Genomic DNA, 16,050 nt, shown 5'->3' with positions numbered 1-16,050 from the left:
GCTAGGAGACAAGTGATAAGGACGTGTAGCGGTATAAACAACAAGACCTCAACAGGAGTGACTTATGGACGGCTAAGACATCAGCGGGCTGTGGACTGGCAACAAAGACAGCCATGAAAGGAACAGATAAGCACCGAGTGAAAGTACATATTTGTACAGAAGGTAGAATAAAAGGACAGGTCATCACAACATGGAAATCCTTATTATTAAATGTTACTTCTGGCATTTTTTTTTGTGTGTGTGTGTGTGTCTAGTACAGGGGTCGGCAACCTTTACCAGTCAAAGAGCCATTTTGACCAGTTTCACAAATTATAGAAAACAATGGGAGCCGCAAAATCTTTTTGAAATTTTAAATGAAATAACACTGCATACGAAGTTTTTTTTATTTGCTTTGTGCTATGTATAACCAGGGGTCTCAGACACGCTGCCAACACCTTTGTGTGGAATTTGAAAGCTGGTGCGGCACGCGGGATTTTATTTAATGGCGCTTGTCAGCGTCATGCGTGCCGTGGTGGTACGGCATATAGCACCCACTACAGTCAGCGTGCCTGATCAGCCACATGTTGTATGGGGCTCCCGCTCTGCTCACGTAAGTAACAGCATGGCATACTTGGTCAACAACCACACAGCTCACACGGACGGTGGTGGTATAAAAAAAAAACTTGAACACTCTTACTAATAATGCACCACACTGTGAACCCACACCAAACAAGAATGACAAACAAATTTCGGGAGAACATCTGCTCCGTAACACAACATAAACACAACAGGACAAATACCCAGAATCCCATGCAGCCCTAACTCTTCCGGGATACATTATACACCCCCTGCTACCAAACCCCGCCCACCTCAACCGACGCACAGAGGGGGGGTGGGGGAGGGGGGGGTTGGTGGTAGCAGGGGTGTATAATGTAGCCGGAAGAGTCAGGGCTGCATGGGATTCTGGGTGTTTGTTCTGTTGTGTTTATGTTGTGTTAAGGTGCAGATGTTCTCCCGAAATGTGTGTGTCATTCTTGTTTGGTTTTGGTTCAAAGTGTGGCGCATTAATAGTAAGAGTGTTAAAGTTGTTTTATATGGTCACCGTCAGTGTAAGTTGTGTGGCTGTTGACCAAGTATGCATTGCTGTCGCGTACGTGTGCAAGCAGAAGATGTGTTTTGTATAACAAGTGTTGGGCTGGCACGCTGTTAATACATGTTGTAGAGGGCGCCAAATGTTGTACCATCATGGCACGCCCTTATTATAGCTGTAAGGGTGAAAATAGGTGAATATTAATTCTGGGAGTTTTCTGCGAGAGGCACTGAAATCCGGAAGTCTCACGGGAAAATTGGGGAGTTCAGCAAGTAAGCTGCTGAGCCGCATCAGAGTGATCAAAGAGCCGCATGCGGCTCCGGAGTCGCGGGTTGCCGACCCCTGGTCTAGTATAATAGCGGAATAATAAATCAAATCAAATCAACTTTATTTATAAAGCACATTTAAAATTTACCACAGGGTTAGCCATAGTGCTGTACAATGGGCAGGTTAAAAGATAATACGAGTACCGAGCAAACACAACACAACACAAACAGAACACGATAAAAAATAAATAAATAAAATAGAATAAATAAAAACAGGTTCACAGCAGGTGTATTATGGGGCGCCATTGCAGGATGGATATTACTCAGTGTTAAAAGCCATGGAATAAAAGTATGTTTTTAAGAGAGATTTAAAAACAGGAAGAGAGGAGGCGTGTCTAACACTCAGAGGTAGGTCGTTCCAGAGCTTGGGAGCAGCAACGGCGAAAGCTCTGTCACCTCTAAGCTTCAGCCTCGTGTCAGGGACCGTCAACAGCAGCTGATCTTAAGGATCGGGTGGGGCAGTAAGGCAGTAATAAGTTAGAATTGAAATAAAGTGGGTGACAATAAGAAAAGCTCTGGCTCGCTTGCGGAGAGGTCGTTTGCCGTGTGTTTGTTGGTATGCGTTTTGAAATCTGTACACAGCAAATATAAAACAACCCCACATTTTCAAGATTATTTTTTTGTAAAAAAAACAACACTTTAGTATGGGGAACATATTCTAAGTAACAAACACTTAATTTAGAGTTATTTAGACACTACGGGAACATACTGTATGTAACAAAGACTTAATTTAGAGTTATTTGGTTAGGGTTGGGGTTAGGGTTAGAGGGTTAGGGTTATGGTTGTTGTATAATAAGGTCAGCTGCCTTGTGGGTTAGTCAGGGAAAACATAAGGCTAGGGGAGCACACCCTGAGAGAAAAGCAGTTGCTGGTAGGCGCACCATAGGCGGTCCTCCGACAGACCGGAGCTCCGGCAGCCTCCTGCAACTGTGAGGAGGTGCCGTTCGTCCTGGGTTTCCCTTGCCATCAGATACAGCTCCCCACAGCGAAGAAGTGACGTTGGAGTTTGCGCGTCTCCCTCGTCGTAAAAGACCTCAACGGTGGAGTGGGCGGATGATCGTTGCATAGAAGCTCCACAACGATCACAAAGGCGGAAAAAGGCTGCAGCAAAGATTGGGCCCCCAATTGTCTTGGTCTTCATGCCATTGGGCCCTGGCCTTGTCTTTGCCAAGGACAGTGTGGTGGCTGTCTGTGCACCAGTCTCCCCACTTTAAAAAGATTCCACGCACAGGCGTTCACCTGAAGGCAGACCTAGCCACAGGAGGGCAATCATACTCGTTTTGAGTGATCGCAGACGATAATAAGGCCATGCAGAATAAAGCATTAATAAGTACTTAATAATGACTAATTAAGAGCCAATATGTTACTATTTTGCATGTTAATAAGCAACTAATTAATGGTGAATATGTTCCCCATACTAAAGTGTTACCAAAAACAATATTTAGCTAGCAGGTGCTCCACTATTTCGCCCATAAAATCCAATAAATAACCATTCAAAAAGTGCCAACAATACTCCATTTATATTTTGTGATTTGACTATTAACCAAGTGTTAGTAATATTGTTTTTACAAGCCAGGGGTGCTCACACTTTTTCTGCAGGCGAGCTACTTTTCAATTGATCAAGTCGTGGGGATTTACCTCATTCATATATATAATTTATATTTACTTATTTATGAAATATATGTTTTTGTTAACAAGTTAAAGGTGTTTAATGATAATACAAGCATGTTTAACACATATAGTTAATATTGTTAACAAGTTAAAGGTGTTTAATGATAAAACGAGCATGTTTAACACATATAGTTAATATTGTTAACAAGTTAAAGGTGTTTAAAGATAATACAAGCATGTTTAACATATATAGTTAATATTGTTAACAAGTTAAAGGTGTTTAAAGATAATACAAGCATGTTTAACACATATAGTTAATATTGTTAACAAGTTAAAGGTGTTTAATGATAATACAAGCATGTTTAACACATATAGTTAATATTGTTAATAAGTAAAGGTGTTTAATGATAATACAAGCATGTTTAACACATATAGTTAATATTGTTAACAAGTTAAAGGTGTTTAATTATAATACAAGCATGTTTAACACATATAGTTAATATTGTTAATAAGTTAAAAGTGTTTAAAGATAATACAAGCATGTTTAACACATATAGTTAATATTGTTAATAAATTAAAGGTGTTTAATGATAATACAAGCATGTTTAACACATATAGTTAATATTGTTAACAACTTAAATGTGGTTAAAGATAATACAAGCATGTTTAACACATATAGTTAATATTGTTAACAATTTAAAGGTGTTAAAAGATAATACAAGCATGTTTAACATATAGTTAATATTGTTAACAACTGAAAGGTGGTTAACGATAATACAAGCATGTTTAACACATATAGTTAATATTGTTAACAAGTTAAAGGTGTTTAATGATAATGCAAGCATGTTTAACACATATAGTTAATATTGTTAATAAGTTAAAAGTGTTTAATGATAATACAAGCATGTTTAACACATATAGTTAATATTGTTAATAAGTTAAAGGTGTTTAAAGATAATACAAGCATGTTTAACACATATAGTTAATATTGTTAATAAGTTAAAGGTGTTTAAAGATAATACAAGCATGTTTAACACATATAGTTAATATTGTTAATAAGTTAAAGGTGTTTAAAGATAATACAAGCATGTTTAACACATATAGATTCCTTTCTTTCATGAAGACAAGAATATAAGTTGGTGTATTACCTGATTCTGATGACTTGCAGTGATTGGAATCAGACAGTAGTGCTGATAACGTCCGCATTTTCGAATGGAGGAGAAAAAAAGTCCTCCTTTCTGTCCAATACCACATGAAAGTGGTTGGTTTTTGGCATCTTATTTATCCAGCTTCCGTACTTCTTTGTATACACTTTACAAGAAATACATTGTCGGCAAACTCCGTAGCTTGCTAGCTTGTGCACGCCAGCTTTCTGAGAATTTTATTTTGTTAGCTCAGGCAGGATGAAGCAGAGCTTTTATTGTGCAACTGTGCAGTCGGTCTTTGGAGTTTTGACGACAGGTACGGCGCCAGAGTCTGTTGAAATAAAGTGTTTCTCGCCTTCCTGTCGGTAATTTTAATGAGCTGGCAGCAGCCAGCGTCATCTCAAAAGACCCTCGGGTGCCGTGAATGTCAATCAAGTGACGTCATAGTAAAGAATTATGATCGCTCATTTTTAGGACTATTTTTTTAATGCCTGGCTGGTGATCGACTGACACACCCTCCACGATCAACCGGTAGCTCGCGATCGACATACTGAGCACCCCTGTTATAAGCGCTAACGCAGACAAACTATAGCAGTGCCGTGATCACTACAGTGTGTGCTTGTGTTGATATCACCGAGTGGTCTGCTGTTTCCTCGCTTCCCTGCTCCCTGTAAGTTTATTCTCGATCATAAATCATGCATCTCATCTCGACAGAAGTCGTCTGAGTAGGTATTCCATACACACCGTTTCTTCACAAGAATTATGAGTCATTATTCATCTAAATACCACTTAAAAGGGTGAGTCTGCGTTCTCAGTGAAGGCCTCACATATGTGGAACTCTTTGCCACTGGAGTTAAAGTCACAGTCGGACTTTAAACTTTTCTCCACAAAACTGAAAAGTGGCTGAAGAAAAATCAGAAGTGTGAGCACTAGAACTGGATGTAGTATAGGGCCAATTATTTTCAATGTGTTTTTTTTTGAGGAAAATCAAATTTAAAACATTTGTATGCTTAAAACTTTTAGTATATCAGTATGTTGAATTACATTATGGAATATATTAAGTAAATAAATCAAACAAAGCACCAATGTGATTCAGTTTAAGAGACTGTTCAAACTACAAGTGTTCGCAAAGTACACATAATAATTATGATGAACATCTTGAACCCTTGTTTTCCTTTTTATTGAGACAAGGATTATTATTTTTTTTAATATTTGTATGCTTACTATGGTATATTATGTATTTATTATTTATTTATTCACTGTTCTGTTACAGAGAACAATGAAATTGGATAAAATTAATATGGTATGAAAAGGGGTACACTGCAAAAAGTCAGTGTTCAAAAACAAGAAAAACAAAAAACAAAAATGAGGGGTATTTTATTTGAACTAAGCAGAATTATCTGCCAAGAGAACAAGAAAATTTGGCTTGTCAAGACTTTCCAAAACAAGTAAAATAATCTAACCTCAATGAACCGAAACATACCTTAAAATAAGTATATTCTCACTAATAACTGTACTACTATATGAGTACATATTTTCTATTGTTTCATTGAAAATAAAACAGCAAAGTCCATTTGGCTGTCATCTGTTTTAATTATGAGACACAATTGTGTCAAAGTCATGTTTTTTTTTCTACATGCTTGAAATAAGAAATTATTACTTTAAAAAAGTAGTTTTATACTTGTGAGTGTTGATGACACAGCTTTGCAACAGTTGATATTCTAGTTTCAAGCATGTTTTACTCAATATAGGTCATAAAATCCCAGCAACAAGCTGTAATATCTTACTGAGATCATTTAGGACCAAAACCCTTAAAACAAGTAAAACACTCTAACATAAAATCTGCTTAGTGAGAAGAATTATCTTATCAGACAGAAAATAAGCAAATATCACCCTTATTTGATATATTTAATCTTACTTAGATTTCAGTTTTTGCAGTGTAGGATTAAATAAGCTCTGCTTCTTCCTAGTCCTTTTCGGACGTACTGTAATGAAACAACTGAAATTATGTGATGCATTACAACATATCGAATGCATGTTCGAAATAAACTGAAACTGAGACTGGAACTGAAACTTGTCTGAATCTTTTTGTATGTGTTTTACACTTTTCTCAACTTTTTTTTAATAGCCTAACCAGGGACGATGGTTCAGTTCAGTTCAGTTCAGTTTCAGTTTATTTCAAACATGCATACGATACAATGTAATGCAGTGTTTTTCAGCCACTATGCCGCGGCACACTAGTGTGCCGTGAGATACAGTCTGGTGTGCCGTGGGAGATTATCTAATTTCACCTATTTGGGTTAAAAATATTTTATGCAAAGCAGTAATTATAGTCTGCAAATGATGTGTTGTTGTTGAGTGTCGGTGCTGTCTAGAGCTCGGCAGAGTAACCATGTAATACTCTTCCATATCAGTAGGTGGCAGCAGGTAGCTAATTGCTTTGTAGATGCGGGAAACAGCGGGAGGCAGCGTGCAGGTAAAAAGGTGTCTAATGCCTTAAACCAAAAATAAACAAAAGATGAGTGCCCCTAAGAAAAGGCATTGAAGCTTAGGGAAGGCTATGCAAAACGAAACTAAAACTGAACGGCCTACACAGTAAACAAAAACAGAATGCTGGACGACAGCAAAGACTTACTGTGGAGCAAAGACAAAGTACATCCGAAAATGACATGATAATCAACAATGTCCCCACAAAGAAGGATAGCAACAACTGAAATATTCTTGATTGCTAAAACAAAGTAGATGCGGGAAATATCGCTCAAAGGAAGACATGAAACCGCTACAGGAAAATACCAATCCGCATTTTTTTCAACGCAAAAAATGTGCCTTGGCTCAAAAAAGGTTGAAAAACACTGATGTAATGCATCACACAATTCCAGTTGTTTCATTACAGCACGTCCGAAAAGGAGTAAGAAGAAGCAGAGATTATTTAACCCTACCCCTTTTCACACCATAACAATTGTATCCAATTTCCTTGTTCTCTGTAACAGATAAATAATACATAAATAATGTATCATAGTAAACATACAAATATTACATACATAAATAATAGTTGTCTGAATAAAGGGTTGCAAATTAGCCTGTGGCTAGAAGTCCTATGTACTTTGACATCGGTTACCTGTGGGGTAGCAATGTTTAATTGTATTGTCCCTGTCAAATAAATACATAAATAAATACAAAAAATACTGAAAAAAAAAAATAAAAAATCCCTTATCTTTTTCTATTTTCAATATTTTTTTAAAAATGTTCCAGGGAGCCACTAGGGCGGCACTAAAGAGCCACATGGGTTGCTGAGATACTTGCCAACCCTCCCGGATTTTCCGGGAGACTCCCGAAATTCAGCGCCTCTCCCGAAAACCTCCCGGAACAAATTTTCTCCCGAAATTCAGGCGGAGCTGGAGGGGGCGTGGCCTCCAGAACCTGAGTCCGCTTTCCCACGATATAAACAGTGTGCCTGCCCAAACACATTATAACTGTAGAATGATCGAGGGCGAGTTCTTGGTTTCTTATGTGGGTTTATTGTTAGGCAGTTTCATTAACGTCCTCCCAGCGCGGTAACAACACACAACAACAGCAGTCATGTTTTTGTCTACCGTAAAGCAGTTTGTCTGCCGTAAACAGCAATGTTGTGACACTCTTAAACAGGACAATACTGCCATCTATTACATCAATAACATATACGGCTTTTAGAGAGTGCAGTGCACAACTGCGCACACAACAAGGAGACGAAGCAGAAGAACGAGGAAGATGCAGCCATGGCGACGCCGACGACGAGTAAGATGAAGAAATACGCTTTGTTGCACCTTTCCTGCCTGAGTCCGGCGATTAGTTGCAAATCTTGCTTTATTGATTGCTTGCACACAGCCAATCCAACACAAAACAAACTATTCCCCGCCCGCACTCACGCTATCGCTCCCTCTCTTCTCTCGCCCACACACTCACTGACGTCACTCACCTCACATGCTCACCTATTAAAGGGCCACACACACACATACGCTACTCTCATAACAGCTTGTAAGTTCCAAGCCGCAGCTGCGATTGGACCTGGATAGCCTCCGGGAAGAAGTAGTGGACTACCAAGTGCTTGGCACTGAAGATCTTCCTCAGGAAGCAAAGATTGACCGGTTTTGGGCCATGCTAGGGAGAGATGGAAGATTCCAGACTCTAATGCATTTGACGAAAGCACTTTTGTGCGTGCCACACATCGATGCATCATCAGAGAGGGTGTTCAGCATGGTTAGAAAAATAGTGACAGAGAATAGAACAAGGATGTACAATTCAACCCTTAACTCAACAATGAGTAGATGAGTGTTATGCATACTTGCCAACCTTGAGACCTCCGATTTCGGGAGGTGGGGGGTGGGGGCGTGGTAAAGATATATATATATATGTATATGAAATACTTGGCTTTCAGTGAATTCTAGCTATATATATATATATATATATATATATATATATATATGTATATATATATATATATAAATAAAAGAAATACTTGAATTTCAGTGTATTTATTTACACATATACACACACATAACACTCCTCTACTCATTGTTGAGTTAAGGGTTGAATTGTCCATCCTTGTTATATTCTCTGTCACTATTTCAGAACACACACATTATACAAATATACATTATAAAATCAATAAGAAAATGGGAGCTCTAATTTGGGAGTCTGAATTAGGATCAGAAGTTCCTATATAAACATTGCGCACTCACGTCGCCTTTTTGTATTGATTACTGCAGCTGTGCACTGGATTCATTCACAAATACAAACTACAACTCACAAACACTTTAGAGTTAGGCTCCACCATCAGAAGGTGTACTTAAACTTATAAAGATCACATGGATATTATTCAGTGAGTTCATTCACCAAAACTAACCTGTTATACAGGAGGAAAAAGCACACAGGACGTTTCAATTGTTCACAGACTGGTCGCGCTCATCAGAATGACAAGACACTTCCGGTCTGCAGGTGATAGCATTCAATTGGGAAGAAACGCCCTACTGCCCCCTACTGACCAATGTGAATACTGATAAATGTGTAATGACAGCTCCAAAAACGAATTCAAACCACAAAATAAAATAAATAAATCAACACAAAAATGTGACACATTATGAGTGGGTCACATATGCATGTACAGTAGATGGCAGTATTGTCCTGTTTAAAAGTGTCACAACATTGCTGTTTACGGCAGACGAACTGCTTTACGGTAGACGAAAACTTGACTGATGTTGTTGTGTGTTGTTACCGCGCTGGGAGGACGTTAATGAAACTGCCTAACAATAAACCCACATAAGAAACCAAGAACTCGCCCTCATCATTAGCTGTTTATATTGTGGCAAAGCGGACGTGAACAGGCTGTCAACACGTCACTCAGGTCCGCATGGAGCTGGAGGGGGTGTGGCCTCCAGCTCCGCCTGAATTTCGGGAGATTTTCGGGAGAAAATTTGTCCCGGGAGGTTTTCGGGAGAGGCGCTGAATTTCGGGAGTCTCCCGGAAAATCCGGGAGGGTTGGCAAGTATGGTGTTATGTGTGTGTATATGTGTAAATAAATGAACACTGAAATTCAAGTATTTCTTTTATTTATATATACATATATATATATATATATATATATATATATATATATATAGTAAAATAAATGTATATATATATAGCTAGAATTCACTGAAAGTCAAGTATTTCTTATATATATATATATATATATGAAATACTTGACTTGGTGAATGCTAGCTGTAAATATACTCCTCCCCTCTTAACCACGCCCCCGCCCCAACCACACCCCCCGCCCCACCCCCGACCACGCCCACCCCACCCACCTCCCGAAATCGGAGGTCTCAAGGTTGGCAAGTATGGTTGCTGACCCCCGTCTTATATCCTGCTCCATAAACAAAACGCTTCACATTTGTTTCGGCTTTTGTTGACTGAGTGGCATTCCGGTTAAGTCCCCCCACAATTTATTGATGTTGTTCAGGTTGTAAGACTGTCCCGTTTGCCGCGTTGTTTACATTCCGCAGAATACAGCGACATCACCGCCGCAGAGTAATTGCTACGAGCAAAGGTGAGCGCAACACGGCGGGCCTCTTAATGTGCTGTCGAAATGCCTTCGCCAGGAGAACACGAGCCAGTAGCTTTTGTTTTTGGTGTTTGTTTTTTTTTTTTACATTTAGATTCAAGCGCCTGTTTAGGCTGCCTCCATCTGTATTCATTCTTCCGTGACTCACAGAAGAGAATAGCAAAGGCGCTCGCTACCTTTTGTGTCCCACCGCGGTCCAGGAATTGGTTTTAAATTGACCTTTACGTAAAGAAACCTTTGAATGCCTCTGCCAGCCGGCAGTGATGTCTCGCTGTAGAACAATCTTTATGTTAAAGCGCAGTCCGCCCCTCAGCGCTTTCATTGGAAGTAAAAGTCGTTGGCATCAATTAAGGATAATCTTGTTCAGTGATCAGGGTTTAATGACCGGCCTGGGAGCAATGAGGAGGAATGGCGACTCGGTGCCAATGAGCACAGTCCCACGACTGCACTTATCTGCTAAGTCTCGTAAATATCTGCATTAGAGGTTTCCCATTTAAATACAGTCTGGACAGAGGGGCGTTTTTCTTTTAGTTTGCTGTGAATAAAGGAATTATCTGACTCTAACAACTTCATTCCGATGGCTTTTTGTCCCGCAGGAAGTAGTTTCGTGGTGGCCATGGGCGGCTTCCTGGATGTTTCCAACTGGTTGAACCCGGCCAAGCTCGTCCTCTACTATCAGACCAATTCGTCCACGCAGTGGGTCCGGGATTACTGCGGGCAGAGGACCACCGACCCCTGCGAACAGATCTGTGACCAGGACACAGGTTAGTGCTGAAGGACATACATGTCAGGTTCAAACACTGATGACATCTATTATAACAGACGAAGAGACAGAGTTTAATTTTGCTCAATTGAGGAAAGACGTTATTTGGGCTGTACTCTAGTTACAGATCCAAACTTCACTCTAAGGTCTAGCCCACGTGCTTCCTCTATTTATTTGGGAGGTCCCTGGTTACATCACTGAAGCTGTTGCTGAAGGAAGGGGGTAATCTCGACAACTCCAGTTAGACACAATATATAGGGACGGCGTGGCGCAGTGGAAGAGTGGCCGTGCGCAACCCGAGGGTCCCTGGTTCAATCCCCACCTAGTACCATGTCCGTTGTGTCCTGAGCAAGACACTTCACCCTTGCTCCTGATGGGTGCTGGTTAGGGCCTTGCATGGCAGCTCCCTCCATCAGTGTGTGAATGTGTGTGTGAATGGGTAAATGTGGAAGTAGTGTCAAAGCGCTTTGAGTCCCTTGAAGGTAGAAAAGCGCTATACAAGTACAACCCATTTATTATTATACAAGAAATGCAAATGTGTTTACACTGGAGATATCGCCTTGTCTCTGCTCTGTCTGCGTCACGGAGGTGTTCAGCCTTGGCAGTCAGCAGGCTGTTCCTAGACACAGACACTGATACGAGACTGGCTTGCAATCTTTTGGATTGCCAGCTTTGCACAGACAAAGAAAAATACCACTTTAGCACAATTGACAATAATTATAGCAACGGCCCTTAATCATAAGAGTTGTGTGGTAATATATACATAATTATTTGAACAGATCTGTGACCAGGACACAGGTTAGTGCAGTTGGCAGAGTTGCCGTGCCAGCAACCTGAGGGTTCCTGGTTCAATCCCCCACCTTCTACCAACCTCGTCACGTCCGTTGTGTCCTTGAGCATGACACTTCACCCTTGCTCCTGATGGGTGGTGGTTAGGGCCTTGCATGGCAGCTCCCGCTATCAGTGTGTGAATGTGTGTGTGAATGGATGAATGTGGAAATAGTGTCATAGCGCTTTGAGTACTTTGAAGGTAGAAAGGCGCTTTTTACCATTTACCATGACAAGAGATGGATTTTTTTTTTAATGTATTGTAAATATTAAATAAAAGTACTATTTTGCCCATAAAATCCAATAAATAACCATTCAAAAAGTGCCAACAATACTCCATTTACATTTTGTGACTTGAATAACAACCAAGTATTAGTGATATTGTTATTATAAGCGCTAACGTAGTGCCCCGATACCAACATTTTGGTGCCGGTACCTGTACCAAATTGTATTTCGATACTTTTCGGCACTTTTCTAAATAAAGGGGACCACAAAAAATGGCATTATTGGCTTTATTTTAACAAAAAAATATCACGGTACATTAAACATATGTTCCTTATTGGAAGTTTGTCCTTAAATAAAATAGTGAACATACAAGACAACTTGTCTTTTAGTAGTAAGTAAACAAACAAAGGCTCCTAATTTAGTCTGCTGACATATGCAGTAACATATTGTGTCATTTATCATTCTATTATTTTGTCAACATTATTAAGGACAAGTGGTAGAAAAATTATTCACAACGATCACCACACTCCTAAAAATGTATGCATTAAAAATAATACAAATAATCTATAAAATGTTGGCTGTGCCCGCCTGTTTTGTTTTTTGTTTTTTTTTACAATGTGCTGGAGTATAACATTATAACAATGCTTATATTTTTTGCCGCAGCCCGTTTAGGCATCAACCAACAGTATGTTGGATAGGATGAATTGTATGCAACTATTTTGATTAATCAAATTTCCCGCTATCAAATCATTAAAAACGATCTATTCATTCATGAGTCTTAAATCAACACACAACATCCACAGTTTCCAAAACAATTTGAAAATGTGGACTCGTCAGACCACAGAACACATTTCCACTTTGTATCAGTCCATCTTAGATGAGCTTGGGCCCAGCGAAGCCGGCGGCGTTTCTGGGTGTTGTTGATAAATGGCTTTCGCTTTGCATGGTAGAGTTTTAACTTACAGATGTAGCGACCAACTGTAGTTACTGACAGTAGTTTTCTGAAATGTTCCTGAGCCTATGTGGTGATATCCTTTACACACTGATGTCAGTTTTTCATGCACTACTGCCTGAGGGAACAAAGGTCTCTGGCATCCAATGTTGGTTTTCAGCTTTGCCGGGATTTCTCCAGATTCTCTGAACCATTTGATGATATGACGGACCGTAGATGGTGAAATCCCTAAATTCCTTGCAATAGCTCGTTGAGAAATGTTGTTCTTAAAGTGTTCGACAATTTACTCACGCATTTGTTCACAAAGTGGCGACCCTCGCCCCATCCTTGTTTGTGAATGACTTAGCATTTTATAGAAGCTGCTTTGATACCCAATCATGGCACCTACCTGTTCCCAATTAGCCTGTTCACCTGTGGGATGTTCCAAGTAAGTGTTTGATGAGCATACCTCAACTTTCTGTCACGACCAGAATAGGACCCAGAACACAGATGCAGTATTTCAGAAACAGTTATTTACAGTCTTACTCTCTCAGTCTTTTTTGCTACTTGTGCCAGCTTTTTTGAAACACGTTGGAGGCATCAAATTCCAAATGAGCTAACATTTGCAAAAAATAACAAAGTTTACCAGTTCGAAGGGTAAGTATATTGTCTTTGCAGTCTATTCCATTGAATATAGGTGGAAAAAAAGGATTTGCAAATCATTGTATTCTGTTTTTATTTACAATTCACACAACATGCCAACTATATATATATATATATATATATATATATATATATATATATATATATATATATATATATATATATATATATACATATATATACATATATGTATATATATATATATATATATATATATACATATATGTATATATATATATATATATATATATATATATATATATATACATATATATACACATATATATATATATACATATATATACACATATATATATATATATATATATATATATATATATACATATATATACACATATATATATATACATATATATACACACATATATATATATATATATATATATATACATATATATACACATATATGTATATATATATATATATGTATATATATATATATATATATACATATATATATATATATATATATATATATATATATATATATATATATATATATATATATATATATATAAAGTTGGCATGTTTTGTGAATTGTAAATAAAAACAGAATACAATGATTTGCAAATCCTTTTTTCCACCTATATTCAATGGAATAGACTGCAAAGACAATATACTTACCCTTCGAACTGGTAAACTTTGTTATTTTTTGCAAATGTTAGCTCATTTGGAATTTGATGCCTCCAACGTGTTTCAAAAAAGCTGGCACAAGTAGCAAAAAAGACTGAGAGAGTAAGACTGTAAATAACTGTTTCTGAAATACTGCATCTGTGTTCTGGGTCTTAGTATTTGGCCACCTGCCTTGACTCACATATGAACTTGAAGTGTCATCCCATTCCTAACCCATACGATTCAATATGATGTCGGTCCACCTTTTGCAGCAATTACAGCTTCAACTCTTTTGGGAAGGCTGTACACAAGGTTGGGGAAGGTGTTTGTAGGAATTTGCCACCATTCTTCCAAAAGCGCATTGGTGAGGTCTCACACTGATGTTGGTCGAGAAGGCCTGGCTCTCAGTCTCCGTTCTAATTCATCCCAAAGGTGTTCTATCTGGTTCAGGTCAGGACTCTGTGCAGGCCAGTCAAGTTCATCCACACCAGACTCTGTCATCCATGGCTTTATGGACCTTGCTTTGTGCACTGTTGCACAGTCATGTTGGAAGAGGAAGGGGTCCGATCCAAACTGTTCCCACAAGGTTGGGAGCATGGCATTTTCCAAAATGTGTTAGTATCCTGGAGCATTCAAAGTTCCTTTCACTGGAACTAAGGGGCCAAGCCCAACTCCTGAAAAACAACCCCGCACCATAATTCCTCCTCCACCAAATTTTACACTCGGCACGATGCTGTCCGAAATGTAGCGTTCTCCTGGCAACCTCCAAACCCAGACTCGTCCATCAGATTGCCAGATGAAAAAGCGTGATTCATCACTCCAGAGAAAGTGTCTCCACTGCTCTAGAGTCCAGTGGCGACGTGCTTTACACCACTGCATCCGACGCTTTGCATTGGACTTGGTGATGTATGGCTTAGTTGCAGCTGCTCGGCCATGGAAACCCATTCCATGAAGTTATCTGCGTACTGTACGTGGGCTAATTGGAAGGTCACATGAAGTCTGGAGCTCTGTAGCAACTGACTGTGCAGAAAGTCTTTGCACTATGCGCTTCAGCATCCGCTGACCCCTCTCTGTCAGTTTACGTGACCTACCACTTCGTGGCTGAGTTGCTGTTGTTCCCAAACTCGTCCATTTTCTTACAATAAAGCCGACAGTTGACTTTGGAATATTTAGGAGCGAGGAAATTTCACGACTGGATTTCTTGCACAGGTGGCATCCTATGACAGTTCCACGCTGGAAATCACTGAGAGCGGCCCATTCTTTCACAAATGTTTGTAGAAACAGTCTCCATGCCTAAGTGCTTGATTTTATTAAGTGATTAGGACACCTGATTCTGATCATTTGAACGGGTGACCAAATACTTTTGGCAATACAGTGTGTGTGTGTATATATATATATATATATATATATATATATATATATATATATATATATATATATATATATATATATATATATATATATATATATTCCCGATTGCACTCTTTTGCTGGTCCAACAGTCTTGAGCATATTTGTGCAGACATTAAAACGACTCTTAAGTAGAGCTACGAGTGCAGAGTGCCACATCGCCGCTTGAGTGGCACAACTCCCACTGGTATTTCATGGCGACTACATCAAGCCTATAAGCTCATTAGAATGGATTACATCTGTAATGTATGTGAATTAATGTCACCGTGGTCAAGGGCACGTCGACGGCTGATGCATAATGGATTACAGCAACATATTCATACTCATATGCATCAAGATGCCAAAAGACGGAGTTTGTGGATTGTGCT

General features: G+C 39.0%; 1 protein-coding gene across 3 annotated transcripts in view; it reads left to right on the top strand.

Moving 5' to 3' along the window:
• Positions 1-16,050, top strand: part of LOC133574886 (astrotactin-2) — a 752,799-nt gene that overhangs the window by 395,546 nt on the left and 341,203 nt on the right. For 2 of the 3 annotated variants that reach the window (XM_061927222.1, XM_061927221.1), the window contains exon 7: positions 10,827-10,994. In XM_061927222.1, the coding sequence (XP_061783206.1) occupies positions 10,827-10,994 (168 nt within the window). Of the gene's footprint in view, positions 1-10,826; positions 10,995-11,773; positions 11,792-16,050 lie in introns of those variants that run through there. The other variant, XM_061927224.1, reaches the window with a different exon arrangement.

This window comes from Nerophis lumbriciformis, linkage group LG32, assembly GCF_033978685.3.
Source record: "Nerophis lumbriciformis linkage group LG32, RoL_Nlum_v2.1, whole genome shotgun sequence".
NCBI lineage: Eukaryota > Metazoa > Chordata > Actinopteri > Syngnathiformes > Syngnathidae > Nerophis > Nerophis lumbriciformis.
Note: the sequence above shows the minus strand (reverse complement) of the source record. Positions and strands in the feature narration are given on the sequence as shown.